The sequence below is a fragment of the Spea bombifrons genome, chromosome 9, assembly GCF_027358695.1.
Source record: "Spea bombifrons isolate aSpeBom1 chromosome 9, aSpeBom1.2.pri, whole genome shotgun sequence".
In the NCBI taxonomy this organism is placed as follows: Eukaryota; Metazoa; Chordata; class Amphibia; order Anura; family Pelobatidae; genus Spea; species Spea bombifrons.
This window is the reverse complement of record NC_071095.1, coordinates 40832438-40856808: the sequence shown is the minus strand read 5'-3', so window position 1 is coordinate 40856808 and position 24371 is coordinate 40832438. Positions and strand designations below refer to the sequence as shown.

Here is a 24371-nt window from a genome sequence, read left to right as displayed (position 1 = left end):
TTCTTTCCTGTGTAGGAAATGACTTCCTTGGCTTGCTTCGCTCCTACTTTGGAAGTAGATGTTTTAATAGATGTTTTTTCGCAGCCAATAAAATGCATTGTTCTGCTCTATAGCTACGCCTTCTTTTCTTTCCTTTCACAGATAATCGTATTGTATTTAACATTATAATTTTTTTCTTTCCCTATTTTGAGGTTTTTCTGTGCCTCGTTTATTCAGACTTTTGGTGGAATTGCTTTGAGACATAAGGCGCCAGACTGTGGATCCCAGGTTTGTCTGCCGCTTTCCTTTGGCAGTCGCTTTCTCTCGGTAGAGAAAATGACGCGCTCTACGTGGAATGCTTAGGATTGTCCTCGGTCGTAAACGCAAGGGAGACTTTATAATAATGGAGTCGCTGACTTACAGCTTGGTGTTTCATAGACTTTAATATTTCGGATGACTGCTTCTGTTTGCTGATTTTATTCATCAAAGAGATTATCCTGGAAAAATAAACTACTTTAACAAGATACTTCTAGAATGCCTTCTTGGAATTTCAATCTGTGAAATAAAAAAATTAACAAAACACACGATCAGCGGTGCTTTTTATGTTCTTCCTGTGATTTTGTGGAACAGAAAATTGTGATTTATGCAATTTGTTACAAACTGGCTTGTTTTCTGGTGGGTATAAGTTAGTGCAAACTACTTTTGTCCTTGGTTCTAAAACACTTGCCTTGGTACAGAAATAGACCTGGTAGGTCATGAAGCTGCCCAAAAATTTCTGGATAACCTTTGGTCAGTTCTTTGACCATGACCTCGTGACAAATGTAAGCTTTCAGGAACTTAAAAGGCTCTTCATTTAGATGGAATGAACATCTAAATCACGAAGTATGCAATGGTCTATACTTAACATACAAAGTTTACTGACCTACCACCAAAAATAGTGTCCCTCCTTCCATGATGGGCTTCTCCTTTTTCATTTGTCCCAATGCTTTCGTGCTCTATACAATGAAGCGTATCATTAACTAATTTAAGGCTTTATTCATTCAGTTACACTTAAGGGGTAAGTTTTACAAAGCTCACTGATGTGCTGAAGGCTTAGTAGGTAGGTCAGCCATAACAACCCTAGTGCCTTCTAGGGGGCAGTTATGAGACTGAGTAGCACCTTTCATTTGGGGTCATGGGCTATGAAGAAAGCAGGCTTAGTGAATGTCTTGGATCTTTCCAAAGTTGAAAAGTGGTGGCTTGGAACCTATTGCCGTTGGCTGTGGATGTCTGTATAGAGTCTTTAAGTTGATTTTCTGTGTGCGATGCATTCTATTTTCCTTTGGCTGTTTCACACTTTGTTTACCTTGGTTTTTGGACATCTACATAGACAGAATGTCTCATTACTTCTCCTTTTAAAGTGGGAGAGTTCTCCACATGTTTCCAATCAATTTCCAGCTGTGTCAGCGTTCCAAAAGGCAGCTTCCTTCAGCTGCTGTGATGTCATCAGAATGCATGTACTGGAACTTCCCTTTTTTTTATCTTCTATTTCTTTTAACAATTGAAATTGTATCATGAAAAATTGAGTATGACGGTAGAAGGGGGTGTCCATCGAATCTAATTTTCAATGAAAATGAGATGCCTGTAAATTATAGCAAAGAACAGATGCGCTGAATAAAGCCACATACAAAGTTTGAATCTTAATTCTTGGTAAAGTAGACTGGTTTGTTTCTGTAAATGTAGTGATGGTGTGGAAGATATGATGCTTCTAAAAAATGTTGTTTATAGCTGATATATATAATTTTTTTTTTTTTTTTATATTCTTATGGCATACATTTCTTTTTTGTAACCATTTAGTATTATGCCTATTTGTCTTTGGGATAAAATGATTCATTTCTTTCTACCTTGCTTTGAGCGGATGTTTTGCAGGGGGTGGATTGTCACGCTGGTGACGTGGCAATCCAGCCAGTGAAAGAACACTTTTTGTGGACAGCCTTGATCAAATCCAGATGTTGAATCCAATCTGTTCCGGCATCAGAATATGGTCTTTCAACTGCTCTCTGGATCTCTCTGTGGCTTCTGTGCTTTTTGACTTGTTTAACCCTTTCTGGAACGCCAGTGTTCCATACTGACTGCTACTCGGAAACATGTGTTCATTGTAGAAGCTTGGATAAGATTTAAAGAACTCCACGTTCGGTCTTGTAGCCGTCTCTGGCTCAGAGAACTGATTCCCCATGCATGTTGGGGAAACTGCATATGTGTGTTTCACATGTTCTACATATAATAAAAAAGTCACATTTGCTATAGTAACCCACTGTTCAGTGACTTAACTTCACGGTCTTCCCAGGGGGCTTCTCCTGGAAGGATGGAATGAGTTGTCACGTTAAACGGTTACATCCATGTTCCTGTTGGTCCTCCACTTGTCCCTTACCAAGCATCTCTCTGTTCTAGATTAACTCATCCTTCGTTCTCTGACTTCATCAAGGTCCACTCTTAGTGTCTGAAGTCTTACTCGTGGTCTGAATCTGTAATACAACACAACGTTGCAGGAAAGCATTATGAAGGGCTATCGGTCTGGATGCTTTGCTATGTTCCAGTTAGACAATCTTAACGCTTACAAGTAAGAATAAAAAAAAAAAATCAGGTTAAGTCTACCAGTTTCTAGGTTGTCTGAATATGTCCGGATGATGGTTCAACTGCTTGGTTGCAGGTTTGTCATCTTTACATGAAAGGCGGTTTCTTTACACCCCCCCTCCTCCCCAAATCTTTTAATTGAAAACAAATCTGGACTGTACTCCAAACATGTCTACTGGCCCTAGAGTACCATGTAGATGGTAGTTTTTGCCACACTTTGCGTAGTCTTATTTCTTCCAGATTTGTCCAGTGTGATCCATGTGTAGGCACTATAGGTAAAGTCCTCTGGATTGGAGCAGTGTTTTAAGCTGTTATGTCTGCCTTAGGTGCCTGTTCCTCCATGCCAGAGACAGCTGTTCTATGTGGATTATGCCTGGGGATTGCTGAACATGTAATAATGTGAATTTAAAATGTGTTTTGGGTTTTCTCCAAAGAAGCTTTTTCTGTATGAAAATTGGATGTCTTTCTCATGGCAGGAAGGACACTGCAGTGCAATAACGATCTTATTTATTGCCCTCTTGGTAATTCCTCATAATCTTGGCACCCGGTCTGGAAACTGTTGGAGAAGCTTACAACACCTAGAGCTGTTGCTAGGAGCAATACTTGGGTTTCTCAAGGTGTCTTTGTAGTCACCTCTTTATCTGGTTATTCCACAAAACCTCCTCGCACAAATCTCTTATGATTAAAATACCAGCGAGGAGGGACCTGTAAAAAAAAGATCCAGCAAAGCGATTTGCAGTGCCCCGATGCCTTCTTATTAAAATACTGCTACGGTGGGTGCCAGAACTCGTACCGTGTGTCTTTGTAGACCTAATCCGTGACTCGGTATCCCTGGCATTCGCAGGGATTCTATTAATACAAAGCACTTGAATGAGCAGCTCCCTAAATTAGGGCATAATGCAATGAGACGGAACTTTGCCAACATTTTACAAGGGTTAATTTTTCCATAGCGGAGTGCCAGAAGGGATTCATATAATTAAAGTGCTGTCTACCGGGAGTTCTGAGTTGTTTGATGGTTTTTCAACCAAAGTATTAAGACTGACCGTTGATGTCTACAAAAAAAAAAACTCTGCAAAGGGGGGTATTGATACGGCATGCTCCTCAATTCAGCCATTTATGTGACTTGCTTTATTTCAACAAATGTATCAGTTTGTTTTAACTGTTTTTACGATTACAAAAAATACCCTCTCCACCATCATACATATGCTGGCTCTCTACGTGCTGTTTTGGGAGTCGTGACCGTGTCTTTTTGTGTTGGCATCTAAATATCAATACATTTATATATTTCCATTTTTAAGCAAAGTCGGGAACCTGTTACTCATTTGCTATTTTGAATATAACTTGTTCCTGGCTTTTTTTTTTTTTTTCCCTTTTCAATTTGCTTGTTACTGGCAGGCAAATAACTATAATTTCAGTGCCTGGAAGTGATGCGACGCAGTGGGTGCAATAAAACGCATATACGGTGTATATCCTTTTGTGGCCAGGATGTAAGGAATGTGTTTATTTGTTTGTGGAACTGGCTTTTGATTTTGGCTGAATTTCATTAGATTTCTGTCCTCTAAGCCTGCCTTTTCCTAAAATGAATGTTTGGTCTCTTGGATACTTCCCTTGCCTTTTTAGAAGCCCAATCAGGTAAAAAAAAAACAAAAACAAAAAAAAAAAAAAATTAGGAGCGTCGCTGCTCCAATGGATCTCTGGAAATAAGCTTCCATCAAAGTACTAAACTGAGTTGGTCTTGGAACACTTCCCATGGGCTTTACATTCTTATTCCTCATTATACATTTGGTACTAAAACAGGGTAAAAAAAAAAAACCCTTATAAATATCTGCAGTTACAGATTGTGGTTTATCCCTTTTCCTGTCAATAAATCAAGTAATGCCGGCTGTATCTCTGCTGTCTGTGTGGCTAGAGATTGGCATCTCGGCTACCATCAGGCGTATTGATCTTGTGTTATCTACTTTGCACCTGATAACTGGAGAACTAACAGGGATTCCACAACAGCCCCCTATAGGAAAGCGGCTCCTTTCTAACTATATAGGGTCATTTACAGGAAACGTTTTATTGTTGGAAAGGAGCCGCTGTGCTTTCTTATAGGGGGCTGTTGTGGACTCCCTGTTATCAGGTGCAAAGTAGATGGCAAGATCAATACAACGCGTGATGGTAGCCGAGATGCCAATCTCTAGCCGCAGAGAACAGCTGGCACGGTTTCACTTATTGAGACAGATGAGGGATAATGTCAGATGTTTACTGTGAATGTGTATATTGCATAGGAAAGTAACCTTGTTGACTTATTCATTGTCCCGTTAAATGGTGGTCCATTCAGGCCACTGGTGGCACCAATTCGTAGGGCTTACCATTGGACGCATGGCTTAATATACCTCAGCCTTTCAAATGTGCCATTCTAGCTAATGTAACGCTTTTGCAGCTAACCTTTTAATAGAAAAGTGTTTTGTTTGGGGAAAAATTATAAATTATTTTATATAAAGACTTGGTTGATGTGCAAAACGAGGTATTGATGGGATTGTGCTATAAGAATATTTATAGTCCGTTCAGGGGTATATTTGGTTGCAATTGATGAAAATGTTTTCCAAGTACTGTTCTCTCCTGACACTATCAGGATGGGAGTTTTGCATTTCATTCATGTAATTATTTATTCCTTTCTTTAAATTTAGCCTGGCTTCATCTTGCGCACGATCCCTGCTGCATAACAACTGGCCATGAAATCTTATTGGTTTAGACCGGTATTAAATTAAGCCGTCTAAAAGAAATGTTTTATGGAAAAGCACTACATTTTATCAAATTAGCAGCTGTGGCACAACTCCGGCATGAAAATGTCTCAGCGGAAATGTAATCTTTTGTGAAAACTTGGACTGGCGATTTAAATGGGACAAACATGACTTGCATATAAAAAGCCAGATATTGCACTCATCAGTCTACCCAATTCCTCCTCGGTTCTCATGCAAAGAGTAGAAAAGGATTATACATTTTAAGATATGTAATTAGTACTGTCTTGAAATACATAGTATTAGGGGCTTTTATGTTTTATTGATTAAGAGATAAAGATTAGACAAGTTATAAATATTTAGAATGCCACACAATCCCATTTCTACACAGTCAGTACCCAGTACTCATTCCGCTTTCCACCACTGGGTAAAGGGGTTCTGTGTCACATTAAGTTGTACAATCGTGTGTATGTTGAATATATTATAAATCTGCAATAATGCCTTTGGTTTCTGGTTCAATCTATGCCTAGAATCTGGGTTTTGTCTGGGTGATATATATTGTCATTGTGTTGAAATGCAGAAGATAAGCAAATATCTACAGCCCAGGTGTTACTAAAGGATTCAAGACCCACTTCGAATAGCATACAATAAGACACTGATATTTAATAGTCATTTGGTTCTTCTTGGCTGCCCAATTATTCTACAGCTTTTATTCCTGCAGGGGAATATAACGTTAGAAAATTACACACTTATTTCATTTGTAATACTCTTTGCTATGCAGATGTCAAGAAAGACTGGTCTGATCATGCCCTATGGTGGGAGAAGAAGAAAACCTGGCTTCTGAAAACGCATTGGACCTTGGACAAATATGGCATCCAAGCAGACGCCAAACTGCAATTCACCCCACAGCACAAACTGCTCCGGCTGCAGCTACCAAACATGAAGTATGTGAAGGTGAAAGTAAACTTCTCGGACAGGGTCTTCAAAGCTGTTTCGGACATCTGCAAGACCTTCAGTAAGTAGAGAGTACTCCTCCCCCTCTCATTGTAATGCAGCCAGCGTTCTGCAGACCTGCCATATGTTGGTTAGGATGGATCACATTAGCAAAGGGATGTTTACTGCTGTAGTGCATGTCAACAAGTAGGTAGGAGACCAAATAACACAGAGTTGTAGAATTTCTCGAATCAGCAAAGTTCTTGCTCCTTGGCCTGCTAATCCTTTAAAGGTCATGTGGTCGGGCATGGGGCCTTTACTGATTTCCATTGGGATGCACTGAATACTTTTGGAAGTGCTAATTGATTTGATCCAAATGTTGAGCTCAATGGCTTCTTTCTTCCTGTTGTGTTTTCGGATCTGTTTAGAACAGACAGTTGTACGTCTTGCTTCTGCTAACATTCTGATGTACTGTGCACGACTTGGACTGCGTACACATACATTTTAAGATTTTCCTTTATAATTTTAAGAAGTTTCTCTAATTACGCTTGAAGGAATATAATGCGATGAAGTGTTTTAAGGAAAACTGCCCAAAAAGCACCTAATTCGATTATAAAATAGGTGATGTGTCCTGCCAATAGTGCAGACCAAAAACAGAAGAACAAGGTAAAAATTGTAAAATGATGTATGTGTTAAAGGCTGCTTTAGCAGAACAAGTTAGCTGGCTGTTGGGTTCATGTCTATAAACTGTCGCTCGGCACGTGTATTGATCCTGGGGGTGGTTGTAGTGATTAAAGTAAAAGCGTTGTAATGCCGATAACTCTATTACTATTCAAGTCTGTTAAAACTGATCAATTCCTCCTGAATAGCCTTCCTAACGAGCAGCTTTCAATACAGCTAATTGTGCAGGACAGTAACTGTAGTGGAAAAGAGATACTTTGTTTCAACCAGCAAGACCCTTCTTTGTGAATGGAAAGCCTCACAGAAGCAGATTGTTGACAACAATATCCTTACTATTAGCTGACCTCCTACAGTTCCTGAAACTGTTAATGTGTAACACTCCCCCCCCCCCCCCGATTTTTTTAAAAACCTGAATATTTTACATTCCAGACCAAGAATTTATTTTTCTTCTTCTTTAAGCTAATCTTAAGTGTAAGTGTTCTCATTTGCACAATATTTCTTAAGTAACTCAATCCTTTTGCAATCTGCACATTCCTAATGGATGTCATTTTTTGCCTAAGATGTTGCACTCCTAAATATTTTTTATATGTATTTTTACAAGCCTTGTGATTTGGGGTTTGCTGTTACAGAGCGCACATACACTCAATGGGCTATTAGTAATTCTAATATGTAGCAGCTCTAGTACATATTGTGTAGTGGCATACAGTGGGCTTCAAATGAGATCTGCAAGTAAACCTATGCTTGGCAGAAGATTCAATCTTAAAGAAAAGTTGGCACACATCTGGCATAAGGTTGCATATATCTTTTTAACCCTTTTAGTGTAGAAAGAATAATGGGTTTGTCACTCGTGGGTTAGGATCCAACCTTTTTGATGGCTCTCCTGTCATCCTGCCCCCCGCCATGCACGGCTCCAGTCCTGTAATGCTAAAGACTCTCGAGCGTTCTCTGGTTACTGTTATTTTTGGAGATGTCCCTCTGATCGATTACACGCTTCTGTTTATCCTATAACTACCTCTGTTTCCAGACAGTGCTGCTCCACTGGGATCTCTTCCTTTTAAATCCAATTATCAGAAATGCAAACGCTCGGTACAAATCTGCTGGGGTGATTGAGGTTTTTAATCTTGTCATGGCTCTTATAATAAGAGTCTTTAGCTTGCTTTTTATAAATAAGGCCATAATAAATATATAACAGTAAGTGGGAAAGCCAAGCCCTGGCCCCCGTGGCCCTTTATTAATGCTGTCCTGTAGGGCAAGGGGAAGTTCTGTGGCTGTAGGACATACATTGTAGGAATTAACGCATGACACCCCAATAACGCTTGTGGCCTTGGTAGGCCTATTACCTGGCACTGGTTTACTACCAGTCTACTGATGGTAGAAAAACTGCTGATACAAAAACCTAGTGCCCCAGTCCAAAAAAAATAACCCTACATAGGCCTGGAATGGACTCAAACATAACACGTCTGTGCAAAACTATCGTAGCCAAGAGATCAGTTGTTGGGATGGAAAACTAGGCAAATATCTGTTTTCTACTATGTTGACTACCTTTATGGGAATGAAAAGTTTGTCTCTGGAAGAGGATTTGCGGTGTACTTTAATTTACCATAGTACATCACATGATACAAAAATATCTATCTTATAAACCTGAAGATTTAGAATATTTTGCTCTGGGACCAGGAAACCCATTAGCTAAACAGCTGCTTTTAACAAAGGTTATTGAAGTCAAGGGTGTATGGAGAGGGTTTTATTGTTTGTCAGACCGATAAGTAAACTATCTTTATAAGTCTCATGGTCGGTCAGCAGAGCAATATGATCAGCGTTCCCTATGTTTATTCCTTGTGATGCAAGCATCAAGTAGAAGTGTTTTATAAAATGCTTCTCTTACAAATGAGACTTCCAGTCCAGGGTTATTAGACTAGTGGAGATATGCTGTAAATATTGGTGTTCCCGCTTGCTAAAAGGAAATTCCACATTAAAAATTATGCTTTAAAGTTCTTAATCTTTGCATTATGGTTATGTGAATGTATAAATAGATGTAGCTGTCCCCAGTTTATGCCTCCTTCCCTTCAGTAGGCTCTGTGCATGAACATAAATCAGGACATCATTGTATACACAAGGCAAGATATATCTATATCTCTATATCTCACCTAGACACACAATGGTTTTCGATAACCAATTAAACGGATTTTTCTTTGCGGAAGGGCACAGGCATGAATTGAATGTTGTACCAAAACAGGAGGCAACAATTGAGTTGCATCTACTTACCTTCTGTGGATCACCAAGAAAGGTGTCATTCTGGTCACATGGGGTGTTCAGTCTGTACCCCAAAGCGGACAATGGCGACTTAGCCTATCAAATAGGCTTGGATGTGGGTGTTGGACACATGCCATTCTACCCCAAAAAATAGGCATAAGAAATAACATTGTGAAGCTAATTTTTCTACAGTTACAGCTCCCCACTGTAAGGTTTTGGTTTTTTAAAGGTTCCACATGTTTCATATCTTGTATTCACTTCTGTCAAAGTAGCATTGTAGAGAAATTCAGCAGATGTGTCCAACTTTTCTTTTTTTTTTTCTTCTTTGACTCCTGCAACATTTGAATCTACTTTCCCCATAAAAGGATGTGAAATGTTTTCTTAGTTTTGTAATATTTGCCCAACTCCCCCCCCCTCTCCCCAAGGTTGATGTTTTATTGCCTGTTAAAATATACTAACTTTTCTGCCTTCATCTGGCATTGACCTGAGAAATAATGTTTCTGCTGTTTTGAATGACATTTTATGGCATTGCCAATTGAATTCTATTGAATTTAGAGTGGGGGGGGGAGCAGGCTGTGTTGCCGTTTGTTGGTTTAACAGACATGAACATGTAGAAGTGCATTTGTAGGTGCCAGTGGTAGGGCATGATCTTTCCAAAGCATTGGAAATGTTCCTTATAGGTGGTTCTAGTGTTAGCGGCTCTCCCCCCCCCCCCCCCACCAATACAATGTTTCCAACAGATCACAGCGTTGCTGGACTGAGACTAAAAGTTTAGCCATTTAAAATGCCCCTGCCACCAGATATTCTGTAGCTGTCTGAGAAGTATTTTGTTTTTGCCCTAGGTGCTTTTAAGGCTTGTACTTTATGCACCCTGTCCATTATGGAGGCCTCTCCAATTCATCCTGGGGAGCCCTATGTGGACACAACATATCAGTGTAAACCCTTCAGTCTTAAGTACATCAAGCTTTGTGTAAAAAGTTCTAGCTGAATTAATAACATTGCATCTGATGTTTGATGCCAGGGGCAGCTAAATCTACACGTATCTTGAACTTTAATTTTTTTTTTTTTTTTTAACAACCCCAACCCCCCGTAGACATCAGACATCCTGAAGAACTTTCCCTTCTTCGGAAACCAAGAGATCCTACCAAGAAAAAAAAGAAAAAGATAGATGAGCAGAGTGAAGATAATATTCTTGAACTTGAGGGGCCTTTACTGACTCCAGGATCTGGTGAGTAACATCTCAAGCTACAGATGGAACTATCAATAGTTGTCAGCTTGAGGACCATGTTACAGCTGCTTCTCCTACATTTTATTGCTACTGTCTTTGAGGGGTCGGGCAGTTATAGTTGGAACGCATGTTTGGCCACACATCGCCAAAATAAAAATGCGTGTTGTACTATACTGAAAATCATGCATTTCCTTCATTCTGTTCAAGACTCTGGCATGTTTTCATCTGAAGACTAAGACTAGTTATATATATTGTTATCCATTTGGATGGAGAATCTGGAAATTTACCTTAAGGATTTAGGTTAGTCTTTGTTTCACAGAATAATTTCCAGCCTAACAAAGTGAATTTTTGAGTGGCTCTGCGTGCCACCTCCAATGTTGGCAGTAGGAACTGGTATCCTTAATCAACCGCAGAATACTAGTTCTATACTGGATGATCGAAAAGATTGTTTTTCCTACTGAATCAGCTTATAACGTGGCCAAGTAGTAACTTTGTGCCATAAAGGATTCAAAGTACCTTCCTTCTTTCCAGTTCCTTCCTCATACTTCCAACTGTCCTTTTCTGTCTCATTTCCATCTTTCCCATCTTCTCTTTAGGCACTGATGTTCTTTACATAGGCCCAGTCAAGGGTGAGTTCAGGGTTCTTTTCCTCTCTGCTGTGCTACTTTTTGTTTTTACTGTACTTTCCCAAGCCTGTGTGTTCCACTTTTTTTATTCTTTTAAAGCATGCAGAAACTGACTTGTAATGGGTGTGCCATGACTGGAAAAAAAAGTCTTAAAGCATGGAACCTCTTCCTTATGATTATTGGTTTCTCATAGGGAGCATATATTCAAGCCCTGGCCTTTACAGTAAAACCATGACGCCTACGTATGACTCGCGGGATGGTAGCCCTCTGTCTCCTACGTCCGCCTGGTTTGGAGATAGTGCCTTGTCTGAAGGAAATCCTGGCATTCTTGCCGTCAGCCAACCAATAACTTCGCCTGATGTATTGGCAAAGATGTATAAACCGCAGACCCTTCTGGACAAAGCCAAAATAAACCAAGGGTAATCTTTTATTTTTTTTATAATTTTTTTTATTTACATATCCGTGAAAATATTTAACACTTCATGTGTTGGAAGAGGCTTGTCTTTTGACTGCACATTAATTTGGATTTTTGTTATCTCTTTTGCAGTTGGCTAGATTCTTCAAGATCACTTATGGAACAGGACGTGAAGGAAAATGATGCCTTACTACTTCGATTTAAGTACTACAGCTTTTTTGATTTGAATCCAAAGGTAATTTATAACGCTTATCTTGAAAACCTAGAATTTGATGGTAGATAAGAACCAATTGGCCTATCTCTCCTATTATTTTGTGTCTGTTACTTTTTATTAGTGTTTAATCTGTTCTGCAATCCTACCGCTCGTACTGCCGGGCTTTTAGCTAATCCATTGTACGTGTGTTTGGATGGGCAAAGGCAGGATCTAATCGGGCAATATCACTACTTGTCAATTGTAGGAGGTACCGGTTTACAGTATTCTGCACCTCCTTGATGTGGCTTCATACCCTGTATTAGCATTTCCATTAAGACCGTGGTAATGCCAATAAGAGTGCCATGTCGAATCATATAATGTATCCACCCAATTTACTTCCCATTGTCTGATAAATGACAGTAATTTGTTTTCATTCTAGAAAATGGTTCATCTTAACAAACTAAACGTTTCGTTTACATGTCCCGTTTGGTGCAGATAAGAGGTGCAAAAATCAATCCAACAGAATGAGTTCGGTTAAATGTTTATGTAGGCTGTTTTACCTAATGAATGAAAAAATCTGTGCTTGCCTAAGCTTCTTCAGAGATGACTTAGATTTGCACAGCTGGCTTCCAATCTATTTAAGTGTGCAAATATACATACAGGAAGAATTAAAAATCCCTAGATTAATGCAGTCAACACCAGGTGACCCAGTAACATTTAGCTGATTAAGCGTTATTGGTCCATGTCCAATTCTGTATCTCCAGGCAGTAAATAACACTTCCCCCCCCCCCCCAACAATGGAGGCATAGTAAAAGTATGTACCCCTTATAATTTGAGTAAATATAATTAAAGTATTGGATTAGAGAGTGTGTGTGTATATAACATAGTATGTCATCAATAACGAGTGTAACGCAACGCTTTTGTTTCTGTAACTTTATTGCAGTATGATGCCATTAGAATCAACCAGCTCTATGAGCAAGCTAAATGGGCCATCCTCCTGGAGGAAATTGAATGTACGGAAGAGGAGATGATGATGTTTGCAGCTTTGCAGGTAAATAAGGAAATATGCTTGGTCTGTAGAAAAAAGAAGTTTGTTAGCATGTTTAAATTGCCTGTTGCATCCTGTGACTTCCTTATCTGTTATAGGAAGGGCAGCTGGTTCTTTGTCACGCTGGAAAAAAAATATGATGTTTCTGTTCTGTCTGAGTTAAAGCCCTTGCATTGTGTTTGGGCTCTTCTTCCAAATACTCAAGAAATGTGGGTTAGCCTTCTTTGCGTACATAAGGTTATTGAACTCTCTGGCCGTGAGCCTGCAGCACATCTGAAAATATTCTGGAGGTCTTTAGATTTCCTAATGTTGCTAAAATTAGCAGATGTTTTAACTCCTTAAGTTAACTATATATTTAGAAATAAATGAAACTGCACGTTCCACAGGCAGGATCTTTAAAACATATGTTTACCCTCTCCGACGACCACTTCCGTGTCCCTGTCTCCTCTTCCCCAGTCCCGCTTCTTCTCTTGCCACTTGTTGCCGCTTTGTTTTTGTCTTTGCCCCCCCTTCTATTTCTAGGGATATATATTTTTTATTACCATTTTAGGGCAATAATTCTAAGTATTAAGAAGGCTTGCAAGGTATTGTACGATGGGCTGACTAATCAGGGCAATTTAGTATTTGCTATGGTGTTACTACAATGTTATGAGTCAGATGTTAAAGTTTCAGATTTCTGTGGGTTCCTAGTAAACCATAAAGCCTAAGAATGTCAAATGAACAGTATAGGGATCACTACGCTGTCATCTTTACTGCTGATTCATTCCGCTTCATTAAGGAGTCCCTCGGAATGTGAAATGTGACCCAGATGACTAGCGTAGAGCTATCGCGAGATCCATTACCGTTTGTAGGTGCATTTTTTTGGTCTAAAAGCATCAGCTATGGGTCTGAATCTGTCCAGTTAATTTGCTTCTTAAGTGGTGTTAAGGGCGTTCTGTGTAGGAATGGCAATCTGGTTAAATGGTGGCTTTCTTATACAGTGTGTGCAGCTGCAGTTTTTTTTTTTTTTTTTTGTGGAAAATGGCAAAATTATTATTTTTAAACCAAAAATAGCATTTGTCAGTTTTTGTTGGTAACTTTAGTCCAGAGGCAGTCTCTTCTCAGTACCTGTATCTCTGCTTCTGCAGAGGATTTGATGCAGATGGTTCTGTATCTGCGAGGCAGATGGAGGATAAGTGGAGGGGATTCACTAATATCCTGTAGCTGGTGGGAGGTGAATTTTTTTTTTTTTTTTTTTTGGAAGACACATCTGTACCTAGTTTGCTGCAAGAGTGAGCTTGGAATGGAGATGGATCTGGCCAGTTGGGGGAGGGGTGGACAAAAGAATTCTGGTATATATATATATATATATATATATATATATATATATATGTGTGTGTGTGTGTGTGTTTTTTGTTTCTTTCTTCAACCGTGCTTGGTGGGAAAGCTTTGTTTGATGCATGCTTTTACATTTTAAAACTGTCCTGCTGCTTTTCTGTTGGTATTACTTTGGCAGCCAAGCAGCTGATGCCACCAAACCTTAAATAGTCTACAAAGATTTTTATAAAATGCGTCTCGTTTCAAGCTGTACTTTGGTAATGATTTGGTCTGCCTACCAAGGAAGTAAATAAATATTAATTGTCCGTCAGCTGGGTAGATTTGTACAAATTGTTCCTTTTTAAACTTTTCTTTCCATCTTCCACACTGGTCTAAAGTTGCTTTCTCTGGAGAGTTTCTAATTCAAACCCTTTCTTGTTCCATCTGTTTTTATCCTTAAATCTGTATTGGTGTGTGTGCAAAATAACAAAGTATTGCTGTGTGTTTCAAATCTTGCGGGTTTCTTTCTCGTTCCAGTACCATATAAACAAACTATCTATGATGTCGTCTGAAAACCACTACAATAACAGCGAGAAAGAGGTTGATGAGGTCGATGCAGCGCTGTCTGATCTGGAGATTACCCTCGAAGGAGGCAAAACTTCTACGATTCTGGTAAGAGTAGTTTTCACGTCTTTTGTGATTGATCTAATTGGTTTGTAATTGGACTCTGTCTGTCATCCTATTTCACCACCATGATAGATATATAGATATCAGTCTACCTATAATTACATGTGTGGGCAGATGTTTTGTTTTTGATATGTGTGAGATTAGCCTCTTGTCCATGAACAGTTTTTTTGGTGGTTGCACCTGGTCGTAAGGTAAAGGTGGTTGGATGCCCCCATATTTTGGTGCTTTGAGCTACCCCTGTCATATACACTACCCTCTTGGTTACATTCTTAAATAGTTGGCAATGATATGATAAACAATTGCTCAGAGTTAAAGGTCACATTTTGTTCTAAAGACGGTTTGTTCTGCCAGATAGTTTACAACGGTCCCATCCCAGAATATTTCACCTTCTCTTGGCGATGCCGGGGGTTGTCCTATTTGGAGATCTATTCTTCCGGGTGTTATCAGTTAATGGTTACATATTTTTAAGGGTTATCCAAGAGAGAGTGTAACCACACCATGAGTCTTGTCTTTCTCAACATCCATATTGTGATTTGACCAAAAGCCAGATTTCTTGATATACAACCAGCCTATGCTCCGTTTCAAGATCTCTGCATATCTCTCAAGATTATTGACACATTCCATACTTGTAAATTATACAGAAATGAGGGACTAGCTTTAAGCACGATGTTTGATATTCTATTTGGAGCATCTGTCGGTAAAGCTGGCTTCAGAACAAAGATACAATATGCAGCCAATGAGGTAGAACAGAGAAGATCTAGATCTCCTATGGACTACTTACAGGCCTACATCACATTCCCTAGAATTACTTCTGCAACAGAATTCACTGAGGGGGTTTAAATCTCCCTAAGCAGGGGCATCGTGGCTTCTCATACAGTTCTATCCCGAACTCCTTTTCCCCCAATTTTTTTTTAAGTAATATGGACTTTCCATCTACTCCATTGTCTACTCTAACAGTTGTGTGTTTTATCTTCCCTATTAAGGGTGACATTACTGCTATTCCGGAACTTACAGACTACTTGAAGGTGTTCAAGTGAGTAAATTCTCTCGCGTTTCACTAGTTTTTGGATCCTTCCCTCTGAACTGTTTTAGGCCATTTTTCTCAAATATATAAAGGAGAATCTAAAATCCAGACTTCTGTATGTTCTCGGCATGCTTTTTTGATGTTTAAAACTATCCCAGAGCCTATGTGTGGAACCCAGACAGAGGGGTGTTGGGTTCTGTCCGCATGTGCTATTCTATGCTTGGATACAGACTCCGGGCAGTTGGCTTGCATCTTGTTCATGTAACTCGCCGTAGGTGCAACTTTACTGCAGCCAGAAGACTCTTTGCTAAGCCAAGGCTCTGGAATCTGAGGCGGGGAAGACACTTTAGAAACAGTATTAGCTGTATTGAAATGACCTGAGATTGTTGACATAGGCTGGTCCCTCTTGACAGCGTAGTTTGCTTCAGCATGCGGTCATTTATTGCAGAGGACTCAGTGACTGTGTGGATGATAAAGTCGCTCTGGCTAGTTGCCTGCCAATAACCGTGGCCCAGATGGAAATATATCTGATGCTCTTTCCATGCTTTCCTGTGTTCACTACTTGTATCTGTGAATAATAAGGTCTCTCTAGATCGGTGCCAACAAACATATCGCACATTCTATCCTAGCCTTGCTTAGGCAAGTGACAGCCAAAAAACGTTGTGGAAGCTACTGTATCTTATTCATGCAGGCTTTCTTGGAACTCATAAATGTTAATGTAGTGTTTCTATTTCCTTTTGTTTGCTGATCTTAAGGTTGTGGCAGAACAAAACAAACCCTTTGTAGCCCAGACAGCACTCAATGGGTTAGTTGCACTAGATTATTTGGGAAGTCGCATGCCACATCTTTCCAAAGTTCATTGTACATCCGGATGCTGTATTTACTTTCTGAAGCCATCTGCATATGTGGTCATGGAAAAAATGGACAACTTGAGTCCTGAACCCCCCCCCCCTTTTTTTTTCTTTTTTCTTTTTATATATATTTAATAAGGAAGGCTTGTAAATATCCACCTTTTTGATGTTAAAGCTACAAAGGAGCCTGGAATATAAATTTCTTAAACAGTGACAGTCCTCTAACCCTCTACTGATCTGTAAGGCAAACATTAAAAATATTGTATTCTGGGAAATTTGTTCAAAGCTCATCGGAAAATAGCAAACATTATATACAATGTACTATGGAAACGGCTAATTCTTTCAATGTAGATTTTGAGCCTGTGTTATAAAATGTTTGCTCATGTTAGTTTTTATTTTTTGCAAATTGTTCTACAAATAACGCTTTAAAGTGTTTGTGTTTGTCTATATAAAATATTTTTTTTTTCAATGCCTTGTTTTAATGTAGACCAAAGAAACTCACTCTGAAAGGATACAAGCAGTATTGGTGCACCTTCAAAGACACATCCATTTCATGCTACAAAAGCAAAGAAGAATCGAGTGGCACTTCAACACTTCAGATGAACCTGAGAGGTAAGAAGAATGAGTCCTAATAGCTCATTAAGCCATTTTTCTTCGGTTTAAAACAGTTTGTAGCTTTTTTTTTTTCCCAGTGCATATCAAAACATCTAAAGTCTGGCAAGCTGCTTGTTGGTTGTTCAAAACAGACGGCAGCAGATCTGTCCCAGTGCCTGCTTAATGTCTCCCCGAGCAGTAAACACACAAGCTGCCAGATGATGTCAGCCCGCAGTTACAGGCCTCCAGATATAGCCTGGAATACCATTTCGAGAGCGTAGACATACTCTAGAAGCTGTTGACTGGCCGTGAAAGAATTTGCTTTCTGCAACTTAAAATATTTTTTCTCCCCCCCCCCCTTACTGAAAGTGGATCTCTGATAGAGTTCTTTTTGTCCAATCTTACCACCACCGCTAGAATCTTGCAAGCAACTTCTTTTTTTTTTTTTTTTTTGGCTTAGGCTGTGACTAGCAGAATTACAGCCATTTTAATGAATAAACCTTAAGCATGTCAAATTACTATTCTCTGCAGAGTCTACCTTGAGGGCCTAAGAATTTCTTGGCTTTTTTTTTGCCAAGCTGTTGTCGATCTGCACTTAGTAAAATGCAATCTAACAAGGTTCTGTAGCTTGCGACTGAGGGTAGTGATGGTCGTAGATTGTTTGAAGTTTATCCACATGAATAACTTGCTGTAAGAAAGCTTTAACTTATTTTGCACATCAAATCTCAATATTTTATAGGTTGTGAAGTCACCCCAGATGTTAACATATCTGGTCAGAAGTTTAACATTAAGCTTCTCATACCAGTTGCAGAGGGTATGAATGAGATCTGGCTCCGCTGTGAGAACGTAAGTTTGTTTTCCATTCAAAATCTCAACTTTTATATATATATATTTTTTTTTTTGTTCTATGGTTCTACTATTTGAGTCACTTGAGATCCTCTAAATATAACTGTTCACCTGCAGGAGAAGCAATACGCGCACTGGATGGCTGCCTGTAGACTGGCATCAAAGGGCAAAACCATGGCAGACAGCTCTTATAACTTGGAAGTCCAGAACATCCTGTCTTTCTTGAAGATGCAACACCTAAACCCAGACCCACAGTTTATTCCAGAACAAGTGAACTCTGACATTAACCCAGAATGTGTTGTTTCACCGCGCTATTTAAAGAAATACAAAAACAAACAGGTATAGTTTCATTTGGGCTGTTTGAGTTTCCTTCGCGTTGAGGCTGTGAGCACCACGTTTGTGTTCTCCAACTCTACTTTCAGTAGAATCCACGCTTGGTTTTCGCACAAAGCACAGTGACTTGCTGGCCATCTTCATGTTAATGGTGCTAGAAGCAAAGTTGGTGGCTGTTGACTGCAAAGCGCTTTCCAGGTTACCCATTTACACTTTCAATCAGTGGCTTTTCACACGTCGCTTTGGATAAAACTTCTATTTCGTAAAATCATTGCAAGCCAACATACTGTATGAGCATTAACGTTCTTTTGCCCCTCTGACAGTAGACTGCTGTGGAAGTTAGCAAGTTAAATTTTGCATGTCTCTGGGCACAAACCCAGAACTAATCCTGCGAGGTCTCGGAGGTCGGATACGATGCTTCTGTCCCACAGAATCCCATGGCATGGCAGTGTCGTTCAGGGCAGGAAGTGCTGTGCCGGGGGAATGTGAGGAATGCAGCAACACATGTTACACACGAACGATGACCACTGGCTCTACTGGAAAGTTCTATCTGGGAAAACATTTTAATTGGCTCTTTAAGTTGTCATTTGCAGTTGAATCCATCTATCGCTGTATGATATCTAGATATATCTCCAGAACTAATTTGTATTGTGTAACACAAATTATACATTATTCTCCTTTCCGTTTCTGCTGAAGTTGTGCCGGATTAAGCAATATATGGCCGTAATGTGTTTTCATGGAAACTTAAACATAAAGTTAATGGCTTTCTATATGTGTCCCAGTAGCCAATCAGCCAATAGTTTACAGCTAGCTGGAACCTGCGATTGGCTACCGCTACTGCACACGCTGGGAGAGTACTTGTATGTGCTTCCTGGCTTCAGTAAAGGCAGCTATAAGGGAGAATGAAGCAGACTGTAGATACTGTACTGAACTGCAAATCCATTGGAGTCCATGCAAAATGTGCATTAAAAAACACTTTGGGGACTAGGCTTTCCTTTCTACCGATTTGTTTCATTCAGGCAGCCTTTGCAAGCCAATAATGAATCAACAATCGCCAATTATAGGTAGAAGGGAACTGTTTTGGAATAACTAAGTAATCCTTGTTTTTGATTTTCATATATTTTTTTTATTCTTTATGAAAGCAATTAATTGTATACTCCGGACAGAACAACAGCATTATCTGTAAAATTCATAGTCACATGGTACAAACTCCAACCATGCAATAAAAAGTGCGTAATACACTTTGATAGATCAGGGTAAATTGATGGTGTGACAGGGCTGTGGCCTGGGTGTGAATGAATGGCCATCTCATGTCCTTGAGCCGCTTGGTCAGCCCGCTATGTGGTTTGTACACCATGCTCTACCAGTTTTGCATCGTGCACCAATCTGCGCAAGTCCGTGCCACACGTTACTCCACTTCTTTCCCTTCCGTGCCTGCACTATTCGCCTTCTTTATTGGTTTCCTTTCTAATTGAATTTGCATGACTGCCTTTTTCCCATGAGGAGTACTCATCTGCCTATTTTTGTCTGTAAATCTCATTGCCCCCTTTTTGTTTTATTTTATGGATACTTCTTTTACCGTTTTCATTTCTCCGCATTGCCAACTTCAGCCAGGCTATGTTAGAGACTTGGTAAGTTGCAATGTAGTCGTGTTGCAATTTTATTTTTTCTTAAGGAGCTTGAAAACATGTTAACATTACTTACATTAATAAAACCATTTGGCTGTTTTTTTAAATGTTGTGTTCACTGGATGATCCTTTTAGAGTATCCGGTCCCCCATATCCTCTGGTGAATTAACTGATATTGTACATATTCTTCTGCCAAAATATGTATCCAGTGCACTTTGACATATATGTAAATTGTATGATTTGCCACTATACCAAACAGCTTCTGCTGTTACTCGCACATTTATCACCCAAATGTTATGTGCCCTCTTCTACCAGTAATTGAGACCCTGGTTTGGAAGCGTGGGCAGGTGGACCTGTCTAATTTGTCTCGTGCCTGATGTCTTATTTTAGTGGTTTTAACTCTGTTAGCATATGGAACAGTTCGCTATGTGGTAATTATTAACTTGCTTTTTTTTTTTTTCTGATCTTTCACTTCTCGCCTAAAATACTTTTAAGCTGCACTTGAATTTCCTCTGTTTTTATTTTAATTCGGTTGATGCTTTGCTTTGAAGCTTTGTTTCTAACAAATGTTTCTTCTTGATCAGCTTGCAGCCCGTATCTTGGAAGCCCATCAGAATGTGTCCCAAATGAGCCTCATTGAGGCAAAGATGAGGTTCATCCAAGCCTGGCAGTCTCTTCCAGAATTTGGGATCTCTCATTTCCTTGCCAGGTCAGTTTTTAAAAATCTCTATTTAAGGAACTGTGTTCTGCAGGTAGAATGAAGGATGACCCTGCGTAGCATTTTGCGGCTTCTATAAGTGTGTACTAATGTTGCTTAAATGCGACAAACGAGTTTAGCGGATTCGATGTCATCTTTAGGATATGCTTTTGTTATTTATGAACTCTGTGGTTTGTGGAAAAGGGTTCCACTCATCTAATTATTTGCTTCCATACTTTCACTCACAGGTTCCAAGGTGGCAAAAAGGAGGAGCTGATTGGCATTGCCTACAACAGACTGATCAGGATGGATGCCAGCACAGGTGATGCAATAAAGACATGGCGTTTCAGCAACATGAAACAATGGAATGTCAACTGGGAAATAAAAATGGTAAGAGACATTTAAAGGGTTGTCAGCTGCAATTCCTTGGGTTTATAATAAGAAATTTGTGTTCTTTCAGCCCTTTTCCCCCCAGAGTAGATCTTTGCCACTATTTTAAGTATTGCCATTGTGAATATGAAGCATGTAACATTTTTTTAAAAAGTTAACTTTTTTTTGTGGGTTGGTGTGTCTGTATATGTAAATATCTGTTTTATATCTTTTTTGCTTTTTCCATAGGTAACAGTGGAGTTTGCAGATGAAATGAGGCTTTCCTTCATCTGCACCGAAGTAGACTGCAAAACCGTCCATGAATTCATCGGTGGTTACATTTTTCTGTCTACGCGCGCAAAGGACCAGAACGAGAGCTTAGACGAAGAAATGTTCTTCAAACTTACAAGTGGCTGGGTGTGAGCCTGAAAACCACAGAATTCCCGAGAGCTGTTTTTAACCGTATGCTGCTTAAAGTCAGATTTTAATAAGAGAGCTTGAAGTATATCCACTAAATGGAGAGTTATGCAGTTAACAAGGTGTGCAATAATAAGCACTTCACTGAACGCTGAGTGTTAAAAGGGTGCAAAGTGTAGTGTGTATCGCTGTGCTTTACACCCCTTTATCACTCGGGTGTCATCTACTACCAGATGTAACAATTTCTGCCGATTGCCTTATTGACTGGTAGAAAGGTCAGGATTAACCATTTTGTTGCCAATGGCCTGCAGCGCAGTCAACCTTTTAGCAGCGAAAGGGTTATACCAAGTCTAAGCTAAAGAAAGCCGTTTAAAGCCATTAACTACACAACTATCCAGGGCTTAAATGTATACGACGTGTTATTTATCAGGTGCAATGCATGTATTTTCATATTTCAGTTTCTAAAGTTGACTGTGACTTTGTTTTTAAAGCCTTCTGTCTTTTAATGGGTTTTTTTTTAGCTTGTATTTTTCAACTTATCAGGGCAACCTAAGATCTTATACTAGTCTAAAGAGCCCTTAAAAAGCTCCACTTTAACATCTGTTTCCTATAGCTTAAGTTTTATTTTTGTCTACACCATATAGTATTAAAACTCTAGTATTCACCAGCATATTCGTCTGATATGCAATGTTACGTGACAATATGAAGTAAAAGGTCTAATGAAGTATACTTTTTGTGTAACTTATGTAAAAACACAAATTTTATAAGATTGTACAGTAATTTTTTTTTTTTTTCGTTTTTCTAAACTACTCACGTTCGCTTTAGGTATAGTGTATCTTCATTTAAAAATATTATTTCGCATTTAATGTATGCCTCAATTTTTAGTATTAAAAGTTATTTCACTACAAAATTTGTCCCAGTTTATGACCTATTACCCTAATGAAATGTACTTTTACCCTGCTGTCTGACGTGTCAAAAGACTTATTGTTCAACTACTCACTCGACACTGAAGATTTTCTGTGCAATTACCATCTTACTTCAGTAATATATAGTATATAACAAAAAAATATATACACTTGCATAGCATCAGCAAAGAAACTGTTTAAGAGCTAGGCCACTTATCATAAGACTGTCATTTTTTCAATTTAGTGCTCCGTAGGGAAGTTTTCAGTTTTGTGGACAATACAGTCTTGGCAGTTTGACCACTTTAGACATTTCCAGCACCCCACATTGAGAATTGGAGGCAAAATCTTTTATTGGGGCTTTCATGGTTATCCATTTTGTTGCAGGGACCTCCTTTTTGTTGGTGGACCATAGTAGGTAAAGCGCACCCGAACCCCTAAAAATTTCAACACTAATGAACTCAGGGGACTTCTGTATGTAACTGCAGTCCTAGAAACCTAGACCCATCTACAGAGCAATGTGCTAAGGAGATCGCTTGTGACTGGTATCTCAAAACGATGTCCAAGTCATGGGTGATCTGGATGTCTGCTCTGTGATCTACTCAGATCCCCAGAGCTGAATACGACCGCTGCATATAAAACACCTCTGCAAAGATTTTAAAAGTATTGTTTTAAACATGCTATTGTTTATGACTCAAAACTATGTATAAATGCTTTTTATTTTAAATAAAAGATAAACGTTTATTTACCTTGGTGTGGCTTGCGTTTTGTATCCACTTGAATTTACTAAAGTAGCATACAGAGGCTATAATGGACAGAGTAATGCACAAGTCTGTCTAGGAAATGACCCTATAAACCATAGGTGGCAAATGAACAGGTCTATAGTCAGTAAAAGATATATTTGAGGTTTGGCCCAAAAGCTTGTAGGAGTCAAACTCACTTACCTTCCTACCTACATATTACATGTGCCAATCATATGGGTGTTAAGTTAGGTCCTGATATCCCTTTATGACCTGCTAACAAGAACAGACAGCCTTGTTGGAAGATGAGTTGATGGCCCTTTCATTTAAACAAACTCAGCCATGTTTTCACACTGAATTGTGTTACGTTCAAGCAAACTTGCTATGGTCTTCAATAATTCCACAGAGTTGTAATATGAAGCTGAATTAAACAACTCAACACCTAGAGACCCATTCAACTCCAAACAATGTCCAAATTATCCTTGACGGGCCACATATTGGTCCATATTGAGCATACACTAAAGGTTATATAATACGAATAAGTGGCAGATGGAAGCAGTTGCGTCTCAACACATTGCCAATAATAATTACCCAAAATTAAAAGGTAACAACCTGGATCGCCTCAGGCTTTGCGGAGGAGCTGTGAGATAAAGTAATTTCGTTTTACCAAACTGCCTGGAAGATGACTGCAAATTACAAGTCTGAGTCAAAAAATAAACTGGCAAAATCAAATTTACATAAGTCATATATAATTACCTTGGGCATTTGTAGAATTCCAGTTTGCAAACTTTTTCCATTTGCATACCAGAAATAAACTTTTTTTCATTTTATTAAAAGTATCAAAGGGGGAAAAAAAAAGTTGGAACTTTTCCTCTCTATACAACTTTGACCGTCTATCTAATACGGTATGAAGGACTAATTCAATAAAAAATGTCTGTGGCAGCAGCTTCGAACGGTCTTACCAAAAATTGCATAGCACTGAATATATCTGCTTTTGAGTCCGCATCTACAGTCTCAGAACATGATCTCCTCAATAAGGCCACACAGAGAATCGTATCAGATTTAGTGGGGATGTGCACAGTTTCCCAACCAGTGTATTTTAAGTATCATCTCTTTAACTGAATAGCCTCATCCTAAAGGCTAGCTAAGCTAAAATTATTACCTGAGCTAAAATTATTACCTTACGAAGATGTCCTTGGCAGGAAAAAGAAGACCTGGTCTGTGTACAGAAGCCATCCTGGGGCAAGTATAACTGTCCCCACTGCCATCAATTCTATGAAGACAAAAAAAAAGTGACC

At 39.2% G+C, this 24371-nt stretch overlaps 1 protein-coding gene across 4 annotated transcripts in view; it reads left to right on the top strand.

Moving 5' to 3' along the window:
- Positions 1 to 22341, top strand: part of FERMT2 (FERM domain containing kindlin 2) — a 29789-nt gene extending 7448 nt beyond the window's left edge. Inside the window, exons 3-17 of one of the 4 annotated variants that reach the window (XM_053474488.1) lie at positions 6097 to 6330; positions 10273 to 10407; positions 11004 to 11036; positions 11227 to 11452; positions 11581 to 11683; positions 12585 to 12692; positions 14523 to 14657; positions 15656 to 15705; positions 17035 to 17159; positions 17881 to 17987; positions 18105 to 18326; positions 19931 to 19951; positions 20533 to 20657; positions 20894 to 21035; positions 21264 to 22341. In XM_053474488.1, the coding sequence (XP_053330463.1) occupies positions 6097 to 6330; positions 10273 to 10407; positions 11004 to 11036; positions 11227 to 11452; positions 11581 to 11683; positions 12585 to 12692; positions 14523 to 14657; positions 15656 to 15705; positions 17035 to 17159; positions 17881 to 17987; positions 18105 to 18326; positions 19931 to 19951; positions 20533 to 20657; positions 20894 to 21035; positions 21264 to 21437 (1940 nt within the window). In that variant the 3' untranslated portion in view covers positions 21438 to 22341. The remainder of the gene's footprint in view (positions 1 to 6096; positions 6331 to 10272; positions 10408 to 11003; positions 11037 to 11226; positions 11453 to 11580; positions 11684 to 12584; positions 12693 to 14522; positions 14658 to 15655; positions 15706 to 17034; positions 17160 to 17880; positions 17988 to 18104; positions 18327 to 19930; positions 19952 to 20532; positions 20658 to 20893; positions 21036 to 21263) is intronic. The other 3 variants (XM_053474490.1, XM_053474489.1, XM_053474491.1) reach the window with 3 other exon arrangements.
- The last annotated feature ends 2030 nt before the right edge of the window (positions 22342 to 24371 follow it).